We start from the raw sequence: 24,600 nt of genomic DNA, 5'->3' as shown, positions 1-24,600 counted from the left end.
GCGTCTTGCTAAGTCCTTCAAAAGAACTGGAGCCAGCCCTGCAGGCTGAGACCATGGACAGTACAGGAGCACTACACGGTGCAACTTTTTGATGCCGTTCCCACTTGTAAATAAACTGCTCTTCGGAGAAGTCACCATGCCTTGACACAATTGAGAGGAAAACATGTTATCCTTAGAATAGCTACCAGAGGAATCTGGGCTAATCCTGAAGCACAATGAGAAAGCCTTTGACACGACTGTAATTATCAGGAAAATAAAAATAAGGGACCTGACTCTGGAGGTGGCTCCTTGTTTCCGAAAGCCTTGATAAAGTCAACGAGCCAGATACGTCTTTCTCTCTCTCTCTTCCTGGAATTTCATTTTTGCTTTTAGTAGCATGTTGGTGGTATATACCAAACCCTCCAAAAGCAACACATCTAAGATTTGAAAATGTATGAATGGAACCGAAACAAATGCTGCCATCTTCTGGCCCAAATAAAGATCTACATCAGTCAATGTAAGTGATACCAAACCACTTAAAAACAACTAGGGAATTGTTTTATGAATTTATTTTAAAACATTTATAGCTCACCTGATTGCTGAAGAGTTCTAGGTCGGCTCAACAGGTAAATAATATAACAATTAAAGACATCCCTCCACTTTATAACATAATGCACAAAATCAGCAGCAGAAAGACATCACACAACAGCAATTGAAGGTATTTAAGGCACAATCCTATACATGTTTAGTCAGAAAAAAAGTTTGACAACTCCCAGCAAGCATTGCTGGTTGGGGAATGCTGGGAGTTGTAGGACATTTTTCTGTCTAAACATGCATTGCTGGTTGGGGAATGTTGCAAGTTGTAGGACTTTTTCTGCCTAAGCATGCATAGGATTGGACCATTGAAATATTAAATAGTAGAGACTAAATAACACAGCAAGTTAAAATTCCACACCAAAGGTCTTCCTAAAAAGGGAGGTCTTCTCCAGCTTCCGCAGGGTTGTTACTGGGGAAGTGAGATAGGCCGTCTTCAGAATGGAGTTCCAGGGCCTAGGCCCAGATAGCAAAAAGGTCCTCTGTTGTGATAGGAAAACTCCCTTTTCAAAAGGTCTTAGGTCTAATTCACACACACAACAGAGGAACTGTTCCAGGACTGGTCTACTTCAGTCATGAGTTTCCACCGGTCCCCTTGCAGTCTGAATATATGACCCATAAAAACCCTGCCTATAGAAAACTGACATATCAGGGGAAAGGCATATGAATTCTTCTCCCTGACATCAGATTTTCTATGGATAGTTTAAAAAAGAAAGATCATCCAGCTTTATGGTTCACTACCTACGATCTGTAGAATAGTCTAGAACAGTTTTACCACATCCTCTGCTTGAGTGAATTAAGCTTTTGTAGACTAGATCGAGGCATTATAATGTAGGGCCCACTCATTTCTTTCTAGAGTTGGTGGCAAAAGAGCTACATGAACTCTTCATCACCAACAATAACAACAACCTGCAAGCACATGCAGTGGATCACTAAAACCAGTCCAATTAACCACCACTGGCTTTATGTGGCTAAGTATAATAGGAAGCCTTCAAATATCCGACCCAAATTGACCATCAAATTATCACTCAAGTGACCAGGCGATGGCTACTTTGAATGAACAAGAGCAAGGGAATGTGCATAAATAGGAGTGGAGTGGTGGTGGTGGTTTTAACAAGTTGATTTATGATATGGATCAAAGACCCCATGATGAGAAGGAAATAACATTTTAAAAAACAGATTTTTCCTCAGGCATGAGAAAAGCCAATATATATTGAAAAAAAACTGCAGTCTCGGTTTTGTCATCTTTTCTCATGGGCCTTTCTTACAATTTGTGGCTAACAGATTCATTTTACAATGTATTGTTATGGAAAACAGACCTTCAGATAGATGTAGGATACGCATTGTGACAGAAAGCAAATTCAGGGTCTGAAAGAGTTTCAGAGATAAGGATGTCAACATTTCCCAAACATTTTACCTACAGGAAGCCTTCTCCACATTGACTTAGCTGTTGAGGAACTCCTGTGCCTACCATGAACCTCTGCCTGTTGAAAAGGATGCTGTACTGTTCAACACGCCCCTGTCCGTTTTATACAGGGCATGGTTGGGCCTGCAGATCCTCATCACTGCATGAGAGTATAGTTGCTCAAATTGGAGCACATACGTAATTCACATCGTAATTACATTTCTCTTCTTTAGTGCCAACATCATCATCAAAACCAGCACTGTATTATGAAAATCAGGGGCCTTATACCAGGCCCTTGTTAGCCTCTTCGACAATCCGGTCCTGGTCAAGAGGGCCTCAATCTCCATATTCAGAAAAATAAATCAAGTTCAGGGCAAAGGACAGACGCTCTTGATTGTTCTACTTTTTCCACAAACCTCCTGAATGATGTTCATAAACCACTCTGAGAACCTCTTCCCTACCTGTACCCTACAATCAGCATTTGAAGCTCTCCTCTGGGTGCTTTCCTCTGAAGGAGGTGTAGAGGAATGCTCTCCCCTGTGGGGCCTGCCTGGCACCGACACTGTCATCTTTTTGGAGTCAGGTGAAGACTTTTATCTGTTCTTAGTCATTTGACGGCTTACAATGGGCTGTTTAATGTATCAGTTGAAATGTTTATCACTGAAGTTTTAGTTCTTTTATAGAGTGGCTGTAATTTAGTAGATAATAGTTTTAGATACTTTAATTTTTTGTTTTAATTTTGTTGTAAGTCACCTTGAGTCTTTTTTCTTTTGAGAAAGGATTCTACGATATAAAACAAAAACAACAGAATGCACTTAGGAGATGCTTGTGTTTATACATAGCAGGAGAAGAGGGAGCAGAATGATGTCTTTCAAGGAATCATGTCAACCTTTACTGGTCTTCTCACATAGGAAGGTCTTGAGAAGTTTCCAAGGAACTTAAGGTGCTCCAGGAATAGATTTGGGGCAACAAACTGGGAACTGTCCCATTCTTAACACACACGCGCACACACACACAGAAAAGGGAGAGGATATTCAAGATTTTACACCAGTTCTTATACTGCTAGCCCTTGGTATAGTTTAGAACTTTTTAAGATGCAGTTTGTTTTCTCAACAAATGTTTGTTGGAGTAGGGAGTTAGTGCTGCCATCAGATGCCATTCTAGTGCAATCCTATACATCTTTATTCAAATTAAGTCCCATTGAGGCGGGTATACGATTGCAGCCCAAGTAAGTGGGTATGCTATTTCAACCTTAAAACGCCTATTTTTTTAAAGCTGCAGACCACAACAGAAGAAAAGTTTAAGAAAAAGTGGAGGCAGTTCACAAAAAGAAATAAACCATAACTAAAAAAAAAAAAAAGATTTTGGAGAAAAACAACAACAGAGTTTGAGCACTTCTATTTCTGCACCATAAAAGAGACAAGGAAGAAGCCTCAATAGCAGGCAAGGTTAGCTAATTTCACAGTAGAGACCCCTTCCTCGGCTGACGTTCTTGTGGCACCTTCAAAATAAAGAGGAACAATAGCACTTGTAAGGGTGGTTATTTTGGAAGACACGCATTCTAAGCAGGAGATTAGGAGACCCAACATTTACATGTTATGATCCGCTCAACCTTCAGGTAATAAGAAATGGAATGGAGTCCATGCAACAGCTGTTTTTAATCAGCTTACCTGTCCACATATACATGGCCATATATGGCCTTAACACACACACACACCAAACTGTCCGGTCGCCTTCCGTTTACAAGCCTGTCAATACACATGGGATTTTTGGTGTGATGATCTTATTCTTGTGAAAAATCCACGATGTGCCAAGATCTGTTGAATGAATTGTTTCTTAAGCACATGCTTAAGCTTTTTAATGTGAACCTGAATAGTTGCCAGAAATGTAATTTCATTAAAGTTTACAAATGGTGCACAACTAGAAGGCAGGTTAACAAAATTCATGCTACTTTTTGAAATTAAGGGCTTTGAGTGTAACTAATGTTACTCTAAATATGAACTTAACTGAAATATACAATAAATAAAAGGATACCTAACTTTCAGGTATCTCAAAAGATATTCTTCACAAATACTGAGTAATTTCTGAGCTGCAGGCAGTATTAGAGTCCATAACTCGGTATTGCTTATTTATAAAACTGAGAAATCCCAAGAGGTTAATTCAATTGGCCTTCTTCCACTAGTGGCCAGGTACACCTGCAAGGTAGTGCCATGAGGTGGTTGGGTACCCCTGAAGAGCTGGCAAGCTTGCGTACCGAGAAGCTTTTGGCTGTGGCTACTACTGACACATCTAACACAGACAGCAGGGACAGGATATTTTACAGCCAAAAGGAAACAGCAACTACCACATCAAAGGTTGGATCCAGATTTGCTCTAAATGTGCTGACAGAAGTGGTCTTATCTGCCCCCTCTTCCTCACAGCAACCCCTCAAAAGTCCTACACAGAGAATCAGGAGTCTCTTGCTGAAAGGGGTGCACTGTTATGGTGGTAGGGATCCCCCAAAATAGGGCAGTGGGACCTTCTGCTAGAGGAGGCCCTCTACTCGTGGATAGTGCCTTACTCTTGTGGAAGATGGATCCTGAATCCAATATAATGACCTGATTTATCTCATCTGTAGGTTCGTTATTGGGTTAACCGCTGGGCTGTTCAGCCCCTAAACCCATTGGTCCAGGTTCACCGATCACTCCGACAATCTACAAATGAGCCATTCGAAGGCTGTGGATTAACAGCAGATCTGGCGATCACACTGCAGGCAATGCGTCAGCTCTTTCCCTCTTGTCTGTGACAACCCATGGTTTCTTTAAAAACAATACTGCCCAACGTGTAAATGTACATTTGGGTTAAACGTGCATAATGCAGTAAGGTGTTGTTGTTTTTGCAAAAGTCAGCTAGAATTACTGGATAAGGACAAGTTTGCTCTAAAAATTTCACCAACATCTGTACCATCATGTGCTGATCAAGCGTTTCACTGTGCATTATGTGGAATTGCAACACTACCAGCTGAAAAAGGGAAATCTGTACATTGCTGAATTCACTACACAGGTAAGCAGGCAACAGTTCTAATGAAGCCAGGGAATATTTACTCTGCACAGGTCACACACATACACACACAATTGTTACCTGCTAGACTCTTATTGACATCCGTAAGATTTAACTGCAAAAATGAAAAATGATTTTTTTTTTTATAATCAGTGAGAACAAACATGAAATCTGTACTATTTACAGATCAGCAGCCTATGAAAGCTTAAAAAGAAGACCCAGCACAAAAGAAATGAGTAGCTATTGGTAATACAGTTAACTGCACTTGAGAGCAAAAAGCAGCGTTAGGGGAGTCTTGCCTTGAGGAATGGATTGGTCACAGGAATGAAACTTGTTGAAGTCTATAATTCTAGATTGCTTGGTCGTTTCAAAGTCTGATGCCATCTTATTTATAGGCTACTGTGCATACAAGGTTGCATCTGAAGTAGCGGTGTAAATATAGCTACGCACGCACAATATGCACTCCACACAATGATCTTTAGGGCAGACAACTTCAGGCTGGCACCTTTTCTGGTGGGTTCCTCTTCACCAGCATCTTCACATGCAGTGTTGGCAAATCAGCAATCTACAGCCCTGTGGGAAGCCATGCTGGTGTCTGAACACTACATGTGAGGGGGCCTGTGCAAGAGTTACAAATCCGTGAAATGAGACACCAAACCTCATGAAACACTACATCAATTAAGGGCTTTTCATGTATAGTGTGCTTTGCAGAACCTGGGTTTTTGAGCAGGGTTCTTGAAACACTTTTGTTGTTGTTGTTGAATTCTGCTGCAAGGTCTCAGGTCATCCCTACCACAGGAAAGGAAGCATAGTTCTGTGGTAGAGCACATGCTTTAATTGCAAAAGGTCCCAAGTTCAGTTCCTAGCATCTCCGGTTAGCTCAAGTAGTGGGGCTCAAAATAGCCTTTTTCTTTCTGAGACTTGCACAGCCATTGCCAATCAAAGTTGATAATATTGAGCTAGAAGGAACAAATAATCTGACCTAATATAAGGAAACTCCGTAAATTCCTGTTGGTAGAAAGGGAGCAACTCATGTGCATTCTTAAATATGTAATGGTGTACAGTGTATTTGTTGAACTAAGCAATGCAGCAAGATTGCACAATCTATGGACAAGCATAGACTCCTCATTTGCGTATCACAGTAAAAGTTAGTGACTGGAATGTTCAGCTTAGCAGTAGATAATTTGCATACAATACAAAACAAATAAGAGATTGGTTTCCATGGAATCATTTAATAAGAGTAGTTGTTAAGTATTTGAGCCGCCCCTGCCCACCAATGCATTTTTCCAGCTTACTAAGCACATTAACTACTTACATGAAAAATCTTTTAATTAAAAAGTTTTATTTAAACTGTAGCAAGTCTTACAACATGTGGGTTTACAGAAAGATTTTCTGACAGAAGCATTATTGTAAATAAATCCTGGTCCCCCATTTTGCTTCCATTCATTATAAATGGAAACAAACATCAAGCTTTTCAAAAGAAAATCCTTTGGCATTTGCACAGCAGGTTCTCCAATGAGAATAAGCCTGGACTAACCGCCACACCATTTCTACTTGGTTGCGTTCTTGATGAGGTTCACCCACCCAGTGCTAGATAATATTGGAACTAGTATAATGGTGTTAAAACACACACACCAGTCTTTCTACTTGGGAGACATCTGAAAATAGTTCCATCTGCAGCTCCTTAGGGCACAGACTGGGTAATTATAGCAGTGGTCATAATATGTAGCACATTCACATGAAATTGTTCTTTTAGCTACATCTCTGGCCCTTTTCTTGCTACCGCAGACATGGATACAGTGCAATGTTAAAACACTGTCCTGTTCACCCACTGTCCTGTAAACATTGACTTGTAGAAATGAATGGCAGAGTTCACAGAATCAGAGACACAGCAGTGCTTCTACATGACATGGAGACCCTGGACCTATAATCATCCTTTCAGCTGTTGTATATTATCATCCCTGAAGACAGGGTTTGCAAGATGGAGCTCTTGTTCCTTAGTAGGCCACCCACATCTCAGAATTACAAACCTAGGCAGTCTAGCTATTGGAGCCCATGTCAAAGGGAAGATATAGAAGAACTGAACTGTACAAAATTAAATTTTGATACATTCTAGGAGTTAAATGCTTGCTTGGTTTACCACAGGATTTTGCTTCCAACACACAGCCCACTTGCTCAAGTGGAAAATAATGTGTGTAGGGGGAAAATCAGCACACATTGGTTTACTCTAAATAACCAGCATTTTAATATTAAATTTACATTTCTTGCGGGGGGGGGGGGGGGGGGGAAAGAACCTACAATCACAACTGCCCTTCTTTAACTCTTGTTAGCCCCAATTTTACCTTCAGCAAGGGGGGAAAATAGATTGCCCAGAATCTGCCCAGAATTTCTACAGTATTCATATTTTCATATTGACAAGAAGTTACTTAGGATGCAACAATGGTTTCTTGGTCCAATGCAGGGTTTTTGCAACTATTAAGAAAACCGGCACATCTTCATGCAAATGTCAGACATTCTTGTACAGCATTGAACAGATTGCACAAAGGGTAGATGCCCAGCCAGTAAGAATGCGCTTTGGTATTAGTCACAGAGGCCCCTGCTAAGGGTTACCAATCCAAAACATACAACTGGAAGGAGACCAAAGGAGGGCACATGGCAGGAAAGCAGTGCTAAATGGTCTGAATTATACTCACTACTTCTTATTTCTGGGTTTTAATTCTTCAGCAGCATTGCGCAGAAAAATATAGTTTTTCTTTTGCGGATTATAGAATTCATGTCCCTGTAAAAGTAGATTAAGACAATAGTATTACACAGAGAGGTAACAGGATAAACCTAAACTTAAGCTTTATAGATTAGTCACAGAGTTTTAATGATATTCAGCCTCGTGTAAATCTATAATTAACGGACATTCAATGATACAATGGAAACCAGCATGGCTTACATCAAGGTAAATGATGTTTGCTCCCTGCCTTAAAGCTTTCTTTTATTTATTTATTATTGCATTTATATCCTGCCTTTTCTCCTGCAAGGAACGCAAGGCAGCGTACATAATCCTCCTCCTCTCCACTTTATCCTCACAACAACAAACCTGTGAGGTGGGTTGGGTTGAGAGTGTGTGACTGGCCCAAAGTCACCCAGTGGGTTTCCATGGCCAAGTGGGGACTAGAACCCGGATCTCCCGACTCCCAGTCCGACACTCTAGCCACTACACCACACTGGCTCGCTTACATCTTTTATATGGAAAGATGTACGTTTAAGGAGGGAGACAGCAGTTTATGCATTAGAGTACCTATCCAAAGGTAGTAGAAGCCACTCTGTAAACAGAATTAGCCGAATTTGGGAAAAGGCAGCCAAAAGGCAGGGTGAACTACCACAGCCCAAGGGCTGAATCCTCCTTGCATTATTGATGGAGCTATTTTTTCAGTCGCTCTTTGATGACATCTGTCTTCAACAGCTCCACCCCAAACAACTTGCTCCATTCAGGGCAACTTCTGCACAATTACGATATAGCTACAGGTAGATTCAGTAGCTCCACCTCTCCTCCACCACCCATTTCGTTTCAGTTGCAATTACAAAAGAAAACCTTGCTACCATCTCTGAGATGCTGGAACGGCACCAGCATCGATTATGTTTGGGAGGCTGAAAAATACAGAGGTGAAGTCAGTCCTGGGCAAGTGCAGCACTTCTGTTCTGTTCTGAACTATGCATCGGTTTTGTGTCATGTCATTATGAGGCATCCGGCAAGGAGAGCTGTTCCTTACAAAGATGGCACAGCTGTTCTGGAAGGTTTGCAGCTTCATCGAAACTTGTGGCTATGTTATTGGCTGCACCCTGTATTATGTTAATAGTTATATTCAAAGCAGAATTTGCATGACAGGATCAGTTGCTTATCTGAAATCCTTATAAGGCATCGAATTAGTAAGCACATTGTGAATGGGGTTCTAACTACATTTCAATATTGTGCAACAGTACTAAAAACCAATCCATTCTTTTACTAGATGCTTCAAGACTGATAGAAATACTAGCTCTATGCAGGCATTCGCCTGCTCCTGTATAGGGCTAAAGTGGGGAGGGGTACGTTAGCCCCACCCCAACCTTGGTTTAAACCTTCGTGAGTTGAGCACAAAGTTGGAAAAGGGCTCTGTAAGCACATGTGCTTACAGAGCTCCTTTGAGCAGGAGCCCTGCCCGTTTCCCAACCCAGGAGCTCACTGAGCCCTTTTCAGACCTTCATGCTCAATGCACAAATGTCTAAACAGAAGCCAAGCCCACAGGGACACTGGAGACAGGGTTTCCATGAGCACCTCTGTCGCCCACCGCCTCCAAATTACCCCAGCGTGCAAGCAGGCCAATGCCTGCGTAGGGCTTTTGAGTTTCTCCAATGATAGCTACTGAAGGCTGATAGGTTTATATATCAGCCAGCTCACTTACCTTTGACCAATCATAACTGGAAGCATATGTAAATATGTTGCCGTTATGGTTGAAGGAACAAGCGGATATTGGCTGGTCCAGCTGCTCTGACGTTTTTAGTTTTGTCCGCGCATCTTTATCCCAAAAGCTGAATCTACCATCAGATCCTACAGTTGCAAGAGTGCCATGAGCAGGATGAAAGGCGATTCCATTTACCTTTTAAGTAATAATTAATGTAAGTTAAATTACGTAGGCGTTATCCCGTTCTTCAGTTGAAAAGGTCTCCCAGACTAGCTTACATAATATATAAGTAACGAAGAAGACAGACCCCTTTTTCAGGCTTACAATCTAAAGGACATGACGTAAAAGGAAAAAGCAAAGAGGAAAACAACCACATTCAGACAACAGTTACGAATCTCTTGTAATGATTAGTTTTAATGGAAAAAGCTGAGGGAGAAGAGGAACCAGACATAGACTATGGAAAGGCATCACTTCCCATCGCCACTCTCCACCACCACCACCAGTTAATGGACATAAACAAAGCAGTTGTGCAACGCCTGCAAAGCCCCCTGTATACAAAATTATTTGAACGTGTGACAATTTACGATTCAGTGGTCTTAAGTCTGAGTTTCATCATTTCAGATGGACAACAGAGCAAAGCCCATTCGTCACAAAGAAGTCTATTAGTCAAAGCTAGTTGGGATGGACAATTTCCAGCCTTTTCTCCAAACATACGTATCGCCCCTCCCACCCCACCCACCCCCACTTTCTTACTTCTCCAGCAGAGAAGCAGGCCTGATGCCACCGCTAACTTTGTGCACAATGGCAATGGTCACAGGGAAGGTTTGGTGGGGTGAGGAAAGAAGATGGAAAGCTGCTCTTCTATCCATTCTCAGTCCTCCAACAGAAACCACTGATGTATGGAAACTACCAGGTGGAGCCAAGCCTGCTTTTCCAAAGCTGGCCTACCTCTTTTTTCCCAAACAAGCCAAGGCCCAGTGAAAGAGGTGAGGAATGTTTCCCTCTTCTTTCAAGCCAGCTGCTCTCTCCTTATCTCATTCCTCGTCTGAACCTGGCTCCTTTTTTGGGAGGGACAGGGAGAATCATCGGAAACATATCCCCCCCTACGTTTAAAGCCAGTGGAAAGGCCTGTAAGCAGTGGGAAAGGAGTACTGCTCTCCCCATCACGAGAGGCCTGGTGGTGGTGGGTAGAGCCCCTGGTTTCAGGTTACATCCCCACTGCACTTGCAGTGCTTTTACTTTTACCTCACGAAATAAATCAGCTAGAGTGACCAGATACAAAAGAAGGCAGGGCTCCTGCAGCTTTAACTGTTGTGATGAAGAGTGCTGCATACAAACAAAAAACACCTGTAGAAATTCCTTTTTCTATATAACTGTTAAAGCTACAGGAGCCCTGTCCTCCTTTCCATATGGTCACCCTAATTTAGGCACACTTTTGGCCCAGTAATCCCAGTATCTGGAGTAAGAAGCAGGTTTTGTTCACACTCAACTATGTCACAAACCAAATTCCATTTACCCACAAACGTCAATGGGAAGCACAGAGAATTGATCTAGGCTGTAGCTGCACAGTTCTTCCTGCATCTGCATGGCCAGGCCCTGCATCCCATTTATTAAATACACTACACAACGTTGGAAGAGTGTGACACGGGGAGAATACTGGAAACAGGCTATTTCTAGAGAGCCTCATATCTCTGCCATCTCTCTTTTCACTCAAAAGGTATTTTACTAGGATAAAAATATCTTGAGTCAACATTGTAGCATGCAAATGTTCCCTGCTCACCCCCATTCTGGTTGTTACAGATATGCTTTTTATCTAAAGGGAGAAAACTGTCAAATCCCCTCTTTAGGGACAAAATGTCAAAAAAAGAGTGTGTCCAGATTTGACATATTTATATTTAACTGCCTTTGAGAATGCTTACTGCATAGCGTGCGAAATACTTACAGCATAGATATCCTGAGGTGCAGATGTGTTTGTGCCATTGGACCGATGACATTTGAAGGTGAAGTTGTCTTTTGCACTGAAAAAAAAACGCCATTTAAGTTCTTCATTTCACTTTGCAATACACGGACAACTTCTGCAAACCTATGCTTCCTGCAAGCCAGAAGTGAACTGCAGCCATTTATTTATTATTGCATTTATATTCCACCTTTTTTCCTCCAAGGAACCCAAGGCGGCATGCATAATCCCCCTCCTCTCCGATGGGCTGAGAGTGTGTGACTGGCCCCCAGTCACCCAGTGGCTTTCCATGGCCGAGTGGGGACTAGAACCCAGATCTCCCGACTCCAAATCCGACACTTTAGCCACACCACCACACTGGCTCTCCACATCACAATGGCTCTTCTTGAAGGATTTCAAGGTACTTACGGATTAGGTGGGTTAATGTAATGAATGGCTACTCTTCCTTCGATGCTTCCAAGAGCAAAGCCTGTTGGTTTGTTCCCTTTGTCTTTAAAAATGGCTACACAGCGATGCTAAATGAGAGAGAAAGAGATTACATTTCAGTCAGATTCCAGATAAATCAAAGTATTAGTTCTGCTGGGCATGATAGCTGTATTGCATTTATTGATTAGGAGACAACTCCTGAAAACCAAGAAGGCTTAGCTCAACCTTAATTATTACCTGATGTTTAAGTGGTGAGTCTATTCTTCTAAATTCGGAAGGCTGGTTCTCTAACTGATAAACTATTAAGCCTCTCTCTGCAGTAGCCACAACAGCCATGGGGTATACCTGAAACAAAATTAATGTTCCCAGAGTGATGAATATGAAGTTTTGACAATCAGTTGAAATGCAAATTAATTGCTATAAAGACATGCAATCAAAATAAACAGTAAAGCATTATTAGCAATATTTTAACTGTAAACTTAGTTCATTCTGTACCTTTCCTCCCCCACAAAGAATGGAACATAAAACTGCTTTTTATAATGGCAACACTTAATACAAACATAGAGTAATTATTTTTGTAGAAAGACAAACTAATGGCAAAGGGTAACAAACTCAAATCTGAAAGTCTTTGAAGCCGGGTTACTTACTACGTCAGCACAGTAACATCGCTCAGGCAACTGCAGTGTCATCATTGGAGTAGGCGATCGTGTATCCCAAAACTAAATAAAAATTAAATACAACATCAACAATCCCCATGTGAGTTATTAGGGCTATTTTAGCAAACCAAAGCTTTGGATTACCTCCAGGCCCTTGAAAAAAGATTGGCTCCAGAAAGCCTATGTATTCCAAGACAATACTATAATGAATCTGGGAGACTTTACTTCAAAAATGGTCTCAAAGATAAATTGAGTGAACAGCTTGGGCAAACTCCCAGCCTCAGTTCCTAGCTTCTCTGTCGGAATGATAGTGTTCTACTCAAACGATGGCTAGGCACTTTATACATTGCAGTTATAAAGAAATAACAATAGTACTAATTAGGTAAAAAGTGTTATTTAAACACTAAGGGCTCAGCACATTTCACATACAGCCTTTAAAACCCTAAGAGTGACTCCTTTAACAGAGAGACCTGTATTGCTGCCATACTACAGGCTGAGGCTGAGAAGGGACAAGGCAAATGGGCATTTTAGCGACAGTAGTTTGCCTAAGTAGGATCATGGCTGAGTTGAGATTTAAACTAGGGGCTTCTAGTTCATAATCTCAAACTCTTAGGCTGCAATACCAGGCATACTTACCTGGGAGTAAGTCCCATTGAATTAGTGAGGCTTGCTTCGGAATAAACATGCATAGGATTATATTGTGCACCACTGTGCATATAACAGACACTTAACCATTTCTTCCATAACATGTGCTATGCAAAACTGATGAAAAACATTTCAATCTGTACAGCAGCAGTATTGCAATAAAAATTAACCAATCCAAGCTTACCTTCAAAGTTTTATCCCAGCTCCCAGTCATTACACAGCTATAATTTGGGGCTTTAATCCAATGGATAGTCTTGACAGGAGCTTCATGCTGAGGAATAAATAGACTTTAAAAGACCTGGAATCATCTTCCATGCATCCTATTAGGATGTATCCTGACATACCTTAAAATGAGGATTCACTGCTTTTTCTCTCCCACAAAGTGAGCCCTGTCTCTCCTTGCCTTTGCAATACTTTTGACAGGCACACATCAGCAAATCTAAAAGGGAGCAAATCATCTCTCTTGCAATTCCCCCCTGTGCTTAACATAGGCTGTCTGCTTTTTTAGTTTTGTTTTTAAATCCAATATAATGTATGTTACTCTCACCTTTAAAAAACACACTCAAACGCAAATATCTCATCCAATAAACATGAAGATCTTTACATCTGAATCAGTAAACAATTTTAAAGAACTGGGGGGGGGAACTGTCTCTGAGGGGGCACAAGATGTAATGTCACAACCACCAAACAGTGAATGCATTATACAGCAAGCTTTTGTCCCCTCCTCCATCACCAAAAGAATAAGATATATCGATCTGGCTTCTCTACGTTCAATCCTGGGAACCAGATTGTATGTATAAGCAAAACATGCATTCTACTACTCAAAATATGTACATTTGGAAAAATAAACATCAAAGCCTTGTGGTACGCAACTTAACAGTTTCTTAATCTCTGAGTGTAGGCAATTCTTATAAACTCATATTCTACCATCTAGCCCACACTGTAGCCTTATTCCACAGTAGAAATCCTTGCACAGTTGTGTGCACACAAATTTCTGTGTGCAACGAACTGTGGATAAGGGTGGGCACTAATCAACAAAAACAACAACAGTTCCTGCCAAATCAGGTTGGAGTGATGGAGCAAGCAAGCAAGTAGTCTTCCCCACAAATACGCCATGAAGCAATGAGGACCTTGCTGTAGGACATTCAACCTATCTTGAAACCACCAAGAGGGAAGCACCCCAGTTAACTGCCTTAACACACAAGTGAAAATTTGACCTGCAATTTATTGCTCCCAATGGTTCTCCCTCCCTCCCTTTAAATTGAGGAATCTGTGCCAACAGTTTATAGATCAAAGTTCTTTATATTAAGAAACTTTATTATCCAGCAAGGTTTTCTTTTCTAAAAGTCTTTCATATATCCCCTTTATAGAGGGCTATGTTTGAAAATCATACCTGTGCGATTTGTATTGCTTGGTTACTGTTGAGGTCCCACATTTTGGCAATTTTATCACAAGACGCTGTGAACACTTTACTCCCATCCTATAAAATGAGAGAGAAAGAGAGATGGCTATATTCCAATAAAACATAAGAAGAGCCCTGCTGGATCAGACCAAGGGTCCATCTAGTCCAGCAGTCTGTTCACACAGTGGCCAACCAGCCATCAGCCAGGGATGAACAAGCAGGACATGGTGCAACAGCACCCTCCCACCCATGTTCCCCAGCAACTGGTGCACACAGGCCTATCGCCTCAAATAATGGAGATAGCAAACAACCATCAGGGGTAGTAGCCATTGACAGCCTTCACCTCTAGGAATTTATCCAACCTCCTCTTAAAGCCATCCAGATTGGTGGCCATCACTACATCTTGTGGTAGTGAGTTCCATAATTTAACTATGCACTATATGAAGAAGTACTTCCTTTTATTTGTCCTGGATCTCCCACCAATCAGCTTCATGGGATGACCCCATTGGGTTGTAGTATTTTGAGAGAGGGAGAAAAATGTCTCCCTATCCACATTCTCCATACCATGCATAATTTTGTACACCTCTGTCATGTCTCTCCTTAGCCTCCTTTTTTCCATGCTAAACAATCCCAGCTGATGTCACCTTCTCTCATAGGGGAGATGCTCCAGCCCCTAAATCATTTTAGTCGCCCTTTTCTGCACTTTTTCCAGCTCTATAATATCCTTTTTTAGGTGTGGTGACCAGAACTGCACACAGTATTCTAAGTCTGGTCGCACCATAGATTTGTATAAAGTCAGTATGATACTGGTAGTTTTATTCTCAATTCCTTTTCTTATAATGCCTAACATGGAGTTTGCCTTCTTTACAGCGGCCACACACTGGGTGGACATTTTCATCAAGCTAACCACCACAATCCCAAGATCTCTTTCTTGTTCGGTCACCGCCAGCTCAGATCCCATTAGGTTATACTTGAAGTTGGGTTTTTTTGCCCCAACGTGCATCACCTTACACTTGCTTACATTGAACCACATTTGCCATTTGGATGCCCACTCTCGCAGCTTGGAGAGATCCCTTTGGAGCTCTTCACAACCCTTTTGTGTTTTAACAACCTTAAATAATTTGGTGTTGCCAGCAAACTTGGCCACTTCACTGCTCACTCCTAATTCCAAATCATTTATGAATAAGTTGAAAAGAATTGGTTCCAAGACCGATCCCTGTGAAACCCCACTATTTCCACGGTATCTATTTGTAAATGTGCATGTCTGAGTGCAGATGCTGAAGTCATACCAACAGCAGAGATTTCCTACCCAAGTAGAAAAGAACATTACATTTCTATGATAAGGTCATGCTTTTTTTTAACAAATGGGAGGGATCCTAGAGCAGGTTTGTTTCGCCCATTCAAGGACGCACTCCTCCACTGAAGGAGAAGTCAAGGATTTGAGTCATGGGCTCTGATTTCCTAGCCCACAAATAAGCATTACAGATATTTAAAATTAAATGGAAATGAGGAAGAGGATTACGTATGCCGCCTTGGAGAAAAAAAGGCGGGATATAAATGTAATAAATAAATTAAATTAAATAAATAAATATTTAACAACACTTCTCGTAAAATGAAGTGACTTACATCACTCCAGCAAACATCTAGCACGGGTCCTGTGTGCATCTGCTGTGCTTTTGGAATAGTCTGCCCATTATCCTGGACTTCCCAACAACGAACCTAAAGTTTAAAAAAATGTTTTAAAAAGAGAGAGAAAATGTTTTAAAAGGCAATTCATCCACCTTTGTTTATGCTTTTACCTTGTTTGTTCTCGTAAGATCCTGATGTGTGGTTAGTTATCCACCTTTTATACAAAGACAATGAAAGCAGAGCCCTGTTCAGAAGACACCTTAAACCACAGCTTTAACCATGGTGAATAGAGCAAAAAGCCTTATTCACGATGGTTAAAGCCATGGTTTAAGGTGTCTTCTGAACGGGGCCTATGACCATCAAGTGAGTCCTTCGATTCAGCTAGAATTTTAATAAAGGCCTTAGCAGTCCACCTGTCTAGTCACAGGGCTGCACAGACCCTCACTATTATTTCCAGTTTTGGACTACAACTCCCAGTGTTCCTGACCATTGGCCATGTTGACTGGGGCTGAAGGAGTTGAAGTCCAAAATATCGGGAGGGCACTAGGGTAACTAAAAGACACAAGGCCCAAAAACCTCCAGATGAAGTTGACTCTGGATGGTGAAAGCTCAAGCAGCAATAAATATGTTTGGTCAGTCCAGACTTCATCATGCTTCGCATAAACCCACTGAAATAAATGGGAATGAAGTTAGTCATGATTAACTTCCCCCATTGATTTCAATAGATCTACTTATAAGTATGGCTAAGTCTAGGTCTTTTTACCACAGTAGACCTATTTTATTTTTGCTACCACGGTTGGGCAACCTGATCCTATGCATGTTTCCCTGAAAGGAAGTCTGACTGTGTTCAAAGAAGCCTACGTCCAGGTAAAGTATGAACAGGATTGTAGCATAACATGATTACCCTTCAGGAATTTGTTTGCTCATACAACTTTGTTTCACAATAGATACACAAATCAGAGCGGAAGACTTTGAGGCTGCAATCCTGTACCCACTTACGTGGGGGCTAAGCCCCATTGAACTCAATGGAACTTACATCTGGGTTAACATGTATAGAACTGTGCTGAAAGAAATACTGCCAACAAGTAATGCAGCTATTATGTCAAAATCCATGTGTTTCAAACACACACACACACAAATTAAAGGAAACCTGATGACAATGCAAGTCAGATTTCTTTCCCTATCTAATTTATTTCATTTAATCTTTTACTCCTCCAATAATTTGAGTGGTTCTTTATAATAATGGACAACAAATACCAAACTAATTTTTTTTTACATTGTCAATACTTCTATACTGCCAATATATTATTACAAACTCAGCTTGTCTTACAGGTGGTATGCAGCTGTCTTAACTATTACCCTCTTAAGGTAATCACATTTTGACTACAAGAAGCAGTTGTCGATATTTGCCCTGATACCTCTTTTCATTTGTTACTTACATCATTTGCCCATGATCCTGCAATAAGGAAATTACCCGGCAATGTTGGTGGGCTGAAAGCCAAGCAGCCAATACTATCATCAGGTGGTGAAGTTACTTCAATATCCTAGAACAGAAGTCAAAGTTAGACATTACAGGCATTTCCACTTAGTTAACAGTCTAAAAGTTCCCCTTCTACAAAATTAAATTGAAGCCTGCTCCAACATGTTTTATTCTGTTTTTATTTTCATTTTATCTTGTACACCGCTCTGAAATTTTTCAATGGGGAGCGGTATATAAATATTCTAAATAAATAAATAAATATGTGATGTAAATCTCACCAAGTTTAATGGGAATATTTACTTCATGGTAAGGGTGCTTAAAACTGCAGCACATTTGAAAGTTAGTATGTTTGAAAGAAGAGCCCCCCCCCAAAATGCCCCTATAATGAAGTACTACAATTTCCCTTGAAATCTCCACTATCTCATATGTACAGCTGTTTGAACTATAGTTCTAACAACCATTGTGGAAGCTCAAATTCCAAGCTACAAAAGATACAGAAAATTAAGCCAACACCACTTTGACTCATCTTACAGACTTATCCACACATTTACCACAGGGGGTACATTTTTCCTGATGTTATCTTTTGTACTTTAGGATTTTCACGTTGTTTATGTGAATGACTTCTTTTTAAATGAGAGATTAGATATTTCTTCCCATGTAAGCAATGGCTGACTACCTTCATTGGATTGTGGTTATCAGTAGCTGTGCTGCCAAACATGCTGGTGCCCCCAGTTCCAAATCCTGATGTTGATCCAAACAAACTCATCTTGGCCCTGTGAACAACAGAGTTCAAAACAATTTCAGTAAGTTACATGTAAATTGATAGTTACACAGAAGTAAACCAGGAAGATTGCTTTCTTTCAAATGGCGTGTCTCAGCCTTTCCCAATCTGGTGCCCTCCAAATTTGGATTATAACACCCATCAGCCCCAAAGCCAGTGGCTAGGGATGATGTGAGTTGTAGTCCCAAACAACTTGAGGCTAGCAGGTTGGGAAGCCAAAATCTTTTTTCTTCATCTTTAGTCACCATGTCAGCATGCCATTTAAAGTACGTGGTTACTGGGGAGAGGACTTTATAAGTCGCTGTGCCTTGAATCTGGAACACCCTGCCAGGAAAGTTCACCTGGCGCCAACTTTGAACTTTTTTCAGTGGAGAACTTTTTCATTTTCAATTCCAACATGTTCTATAGCTGGTTTTGATGGCTTCTGCTGGATTTTACTGATTTTGTATATAGCTGCTTCTGTGATTTTTATTGTGTTCAATGTGGAGTTTTACTGCTTATTTTAACTGTCTTAAATGTACACTTCCCTGGTTTTCTGGTATTAATGGGAAGCTTATAAATAAATACATTAATTAAATTACTTGATGTTGTGCAGACTTCTACTGTTACTTTCTACTGTTAGCTTTACCCTACCCTGTGCCTGCTTACCCTACCCTGTACCTGTTTGCATTCTCTTCCCCTCCTTATTGTTTTACTATGATTTTATTAGATTGTAAGCCTATGCGGCAGGGTCTTGCTATTTACTGTTTTACTCTGTACAGCACCATGTACACTGATGGTGCTATATAAATAAATAATAATAATAATAATACACTGAATTAAATGGGACTTAAAAGCACAATCTTACGTACATTCACTTAGAAGTTAGTCCCATTTTGTTCAATGGGGCTTGCTCACAAGTAAGTATCCATAGGATAGCAGCCCTCTGAAGTCTTTAATAAGTCTTCACAATATAGGGAAGCAGGCACACCCACTATAACCATATGCCACTGACTGATTTAAGCTGTTCTGGTCCAGGAGCTGCTTAATGATGCATCCAGTGGCGGTGGATTGCAAATGGTTAAACTACTCTCAACCTTGGCTTCTCAGCTTCCTGTGCCATGCAATCATGGAGGCTTACATGTGCTGTGAGGAGTTCAGCAGCGAGCAGGCAACACAGGCAGGGATTGCTATATTCAACAAAGATGTATTGAAGAGGTCAAAGAACTCCTACTTCTGCCATAAGTCTATACTGAATGAGAACTCTGTGCATATTATTCCTCAGTCATTTCTAAAAATTTATTTATTACATTTATATACTGCCCCACAGACGAAGCTCTCTGGGCGGTTCACAAACGTTAAAACAGTAAACATTAAAAAGTATACAAATTTTAAAAACCATCAGAAACATAAAAACAACAGTATAAAAACAACAGTATCCATTTAAAAAACAACAGTTCTGGGGTCCATTAGAAAACAAACTAAGTGTTGTTAAATGCTGTTAAATGCCTGGGTCTCACACAAACTCACTCTAAACAAAGGACAGTCTTCAAAACCTCTGTATTTTAAGTAAGAAATAAACCTACTTATAAGCCTTCATTTCAATGTGACATCCCAGGCCTGCAATATATTTGATAACTGTATACTTTTCCTTCCGAGTGCGCCATGGTTTCACAAACACCATGGTTACAACAATTCTGGAAGGTTGGCCACTATTACAATCCAGAAGGTTACGACTCAGAATTATTGACTTGCTTAAGTGATGAGCCGGCAAATCTTGCATGGAAACTCACTATGCATTTTTTTAAAGGCACGTGGCAGGAGGTGGGGGGAAAACACACACACACTTTTATTAGCAAATGATTTTTTAAGGAGTGACAATGGAGAACATGTGCCATATATGCATTTCCAGCTTTTTTCAATGCCAACTTAAAATATATGTGGAAACTCTCTGGTCGACTATATAAATAAATAATTGTTGTTTATTTACACTATTGGTAGACCACTTTTCAACCATAATGATTGTCAATGAGGGAAGAGAAGGGGAGCACCCTAAAAACAGTGTTTTCCTCCTTGTACGTGAAATGATCTGGCTTTGGCAGAAGTATGGGACTAATGCTGGCCAGAAAGTAACCTAAAGGAAGCAGCAGCCGCCAACTCAAATGAAATGTGGAGGGGAAAAACAGCCTTCCCCAACCTGGCGCCCTCCAGATGTTCAGGACTACAACTCCCAGCATCCCTGTTCGTTGGCAATGCTGCCTAGGGCTGATGGGAGCTGTAGTCCAAAGCACCTGGAGGGCATGAGGCTGGGAAAGGCTGACCAAGAGGGACGTAACTAGCGACTGGAGTTAGAAAGAAGGAAGGAAGGAAGGAGGGAGGGAGGGTCTGGGGAAGCAGGCAAAGAAGGGAAGGGGCGCAGCTGACGGGAGAAAGAAGAAGCCAGAAGCAGCCCGGGTTAGCGAGACCTCGGAAGCGAGGGAGAAGGCGGGATGGCGCAGTCCCGCCACAAGGCACGGCGAGCCTGAGGCCGCCTCGCTTACCCACAAGGCGGGTCCCAAACACCACAGGTGAGCCTGGTCAGAAGCGAGGGAGGGAAACAGGCCTCAGGTGGTACGGGAAGGAGCCGGGCGGCCGACCGTCCTCCCTCGCCGACGACTCTCTCCTCAACGCCGGTACGTTACACAGGACAGGCCCCAAAATGCAAGGCCCCTTGTTAGTGTGCGCATGCGTCACTCGCAGCGGCGCTCATGAGGCCTCACGTCAGCTCACGGGTTAAAGGGGGCGTGGCCCGCTGACATGGGCGGGTCGAAACGAGGAGACCGGGTTGCCACTCTTCCCCCCCTCCTTCTTCTTCCTTGTCGGAGATGTGGTTGTTACGGGACGAGCAGCGTTGTTGGCTTGACCAGACCCTCTGCTTCAGCAGGGCTAAAGGTAAACTCGTCGGCTGATGGCAAGTAGGAGAGAGGAAATCGGGATGTATTTCGTGCCAAGTGGGAGAACAAGCAGCATCGTAAAGATGATCCCAAATAAAATCATTGTCGTCAATTAATCTTGGATTTTGCCTGCCGTTGTGTGGTTAATGAATTCCCCTTCGCAGGTGATGGTTAAAGACGGAACATGCAAGTAGCTATTGATTGACAGAGAGGAATTTCGTAAACAGGAATTTATAAAGGTGAGTAACAATCATTTTATAGCTGCGTTTTTCATATTGCAGCAAGTTTGAAACTGTAGACAGAGTTAGAGGAGCCCCGTTGCAATCAATGGGACTTAAGTTAAGTCACTTGGTTTCATTTGGTCTAATATAGGAATCTGTCTTATGCTGAGTAAACCCATTAGTCCATCTAATCTAGTATTGTAGACTTTGACTAGTGGCAATTCTCCAGGATTTCAGGCAAGAATTTTTCCAACCCAACCTGGAACTACCGGGGATTGAATTTGGGACCTTCTGCATGCATTGAGCCACAGACTCTATGCACTAAATCTAGATCTAACCCAATGAAAATATATGCCATGTTTTACACTGTTTACTTGCAACAGTACTAAATATTAAAATCAGCAAAGAGCCTTGTGGTAGCTTAAAGGCTAACAAATAGATTGAATTTATGGCATAAGCTTTTGTGGACTTCAAGTGCTATTCTGTTGACATGTTGTAGAGGGGATGAGACTGTAAGCAGTTCAGTACAGAATGTAACTATTGTGTTAAAAGCTTAAAAGTCTGTGAAATTGTTAGTGGCTTCTGCAACATCCAATTAATAAAATGCTTTAAGCAAGCTCTGATGCCTGTTGTCTTCTTCACACTAATTCGGAGCGTCATCACACGGGGAAATCACGTTTGCTTACTGTCGCTTCTCCAGCTGCGCATTTGTCCTTTGTTACTTCCTCTTTTGAAAGAGGAAGTAAACAACTTAGAATCATAGAATAGTAGAATTGGAAGGGGCCTATAAGGCCATCAAGTCCAACCCCCTGCTAAATCCACCTTAAAGCATCCCTGACAGATGGCTGTCCAGCTGCCTCTTGAATGTTTCTAGTATGGGACAGCCCACGACTTCCCTAGGCAACTGGTTCCATTGTCGTAGTGCTCTAACAGTCAAGGAGTTTTTCCTGATGTCCAGCTGGAATTTGGCTTCCTTTAACTTGAGCCCCTTAATCCGTGTCCTGCACTCTGGGATGATTGAGAAGAAATCTTGGCCCTCCTCAGTGTGACAACCTTTCAAGTATTTGAAGAGTGCTATCATGTCTCCCCTCAATCTTCTCTTCTGCAGGCTAAACATGCCCAGTTCTTTCAGTCTCTCCTCATAGGACTTTGTGTCCAAACCCCTGATCATCCTGGTTGCCCTCCTCTGAACATGCTCCAGCTTGTCTGTATCCTTCTTGAAGTGTGGTGCCCAGAACTGGACACAATACTCAAGATAAGGCCTAACCAGTGCCGAATAGAGGGGAACTGGAACCTCGCACAATTTGGAAGCTATACTTCTATTAATGCAGCCCAAAATAGCATTTGCTTTTTTTGCAGCCACATCACACTGTTGGCTCATATTCAGCTTGTGATCTACAACAATTCCAAGATCCTTCTCGTTTGTAGTATTGCTGAGCCAAGTATTCCCCCATCTTGTAACTGTGCATTCGGTTTCTTTTTCCTAGATGTAGGACTTGGCATTTATCCCTATTAAATTTCATTCTGTTGTTTTCAGCCCAGCACTCTAGCCTATCAAGATCACTTTGAAGTTTGTTTATGTCTTCCAAGGTATTAGCTATCCCACCCAATTTTGTGTCATCTGCAAATTTGATAAGCGTTCCCTTGTGCATGGCCCATTCAGTGGGCCATTTTGATCCCGCTGCTTCTCCTGCACACAGCAGGAGATAGCAGCAATTTCTGTCTTTAAAAATAAGTCGGACTTACTGGGAGTTTTTTTTTTTGGTGTGCGAAGAAGGCTAGTAGGGTGGGAGGCAGACGATGTCATGAGAGGGACCCACGAAAATCCATGAGTGCCCAGTAATGAGCATGCAACAAAATGCTTGTCTGATGGAGCTCTGGATTTGTCCATCTAAAACAAGGATGGGGAACATGTGGTTTTCCAGATGTTGTTGGAATGCAACTCCCATCATCCCTCAGTATTGGCTATGCTGGCTGGGACTGATGGAGTTGCAGTCCACTAACATCTGGAGGGCCACATATCCATCCCCACCACCGATTTAGAAGTAGAGAGTCCATAGACTCCTCTGCTGAGGGAACTGCACTGGCTGCCTATTTGCTATCGGGCCAGGTTTAAGGTTCTTGTACTTGTGTACAAACCCCTAAACAACTTAGGACCAGGATACCTGAGAGAGCGCCTTCTCCCTTACCAACCTGCCCGGTCACTGAGGTCATCCGAGGGCCTGCTCCTGGTGGTTCCACATAGATCCATCCTCCGGTTGGAATCCATCAGGGGAAGAGCCTTCAGCGTGGTGGCGCCCCTCCTGTGGAATTCCCTGCCTCTGGAGGTCAGGCAGGTGCCAACCTTGTACTCCTTTCGGCACCTCCTGAAAACATCTTTATTCCAAGAAGCCTTTGTCTAACATGCAGCCTTGGATTACTGTTATTGCTTCTTTTAAATTTTGTTTTAACTTTTTATTCTGTTTTTATTTTCATTTTACATTGTACACCGCTCTGAAATTTTTCAATGGGGAGTGGTAAATAAATAAATAAATAAATAGACTACTAACTGGAAACTCTAGCCATTCTGGTACAAGAAAACTGATTTATGGACAATCTGCTTCTAGATCGGTGGCAGGGACAGATGTGTGGCCCTCCAGATCTTAGTGACCTTCAACTCCATCAGCCCTTAGCAGCACAGCCTGTCGTGAGGGGAGTTGCAGTCCACTAACATTTGCACCCCCATAAACTATCTAGAAGTAGATTATCCATAGATCAGTTTTCCTATACAAATGATGGCTTCAGTTTCAAGTTACTGAAATGTTTAATTACTGCACAAATGTAACGTGCTGAACTAAGGAAGGAAAGATATTCCTTTGCTTATTAAAAAGCATATATAGTGTAACTAATGATAAATAAGAGCAAAAATGAATACTAATCATAGTAATTTTACATTGAAATACTTTCCCTAAAAATAAAAGGTACGATACCCAATGCAGGTCACATGAGTGATCTTTAAAGTTTGAGTTGTGAGGATTAATCAGATTTTTAAAACGGGTTAACAT

General features: G+C 41.6%; 1 protein-coding gene across 3 annotated transcripts; it reads right to left on the bottom strand.

The window, feature by feature from the left end:
• Positions 1-533: 533 nt before the first annotated feature.
• RAE1 (ribonucleic acid export 1) lies at positions 534-21,106 on the bottom strand. 3 transcript variants are annotated; one of them, XM_063146517.1, is made up of 14 exons: positions 20,943-21,106; positions 18,319-18,415; positions 17,602-17,706; positions 16,160-16,252; positions 14,525-14,611; positions 13,316-13,402; positions 12,478-12,549; positions 12,068-12,175; positions 11,813-11,919; positions 11,390-11,465; positions 9,448-9,642; positions 7,711-7,796; positions 5,099-5,132; positions 534-3,479 (listed from the first exon to the last, which is right to left on the bottom strand). In XM_063146517.1, exons 2-13 carry the CDS (start codon positions 18,406-18,408, stop codon positions 5,129-5,131), a joined length of 1,110 nt encoding a protein of 369 aa, XP_063002587.1. In that variant the 5' UTR covers positions 18,409-18,415; positions 20,943-21,106; the 3' UTR covers positions 534-3,479; positions 5,099-5,128. The 3 variants fall into 3 exon arrangements, with proteins under 3 accessions (XP_063002587.1, XP_063002572.1, XP_063002580.1); XM_063146502.1 differs by lacking the exon at positions 20,943-21,106 and adding an exon at positions 19,544-19,560; XM_063146510.1 differs by lacking the exons at positions 534-3,479; positions 5,099-5,132; positions 20,943-21,106 and adding an exon at positions 19,544-19,560 and having other exon boundaries at positions 6,343-7,796.
• Between the last annotated feature and the right edge of the window lie 3,494 nt (positions 21,107-24,600).

This window comes from Elgaria multicarinata, chromosome 1, assembly GCF_023053635.1.
Source record: "Elgaria multicarinata webbii isolate HBS135686 ecotype San Diego chromosome 1, rElgMul1.1.pri, whole genome shotgun sequence".
Taxonomy (NCBI): Eukaryota; Metazoa; Chordata; class Lepidosauria; order Squamata; family Anguidae; genus Elgaria; species Elgaria multicarinata.
The sequence above is the reverse complement of the archived record's forward strand: the minus strand, read 5'-3'. Positions and strand labels throughout refer to the sequence as shown.

What these genes read in the sequence shown, in the direction of transcription:
- RAE1 (XM_063146502.1), bottom strand. An exon ending in AAGCAATACAAATCGCACAG is followed by an intron (nt 13,403 to 14,524) that starts GTATGATTTTCA and finishes TTTATTCCTCAG; the next exon opens with CATGAAGCTCCTGTCAAGAC. An exon ending in TACATTAACCCACCTAATCC is followed by an intron (nt 11,466 to 11,812) that starts GTAAGTACCTTG and finishes TTTTTTTTTCAG; the next exon opens with TGCAAAAGACAACTTCACCT.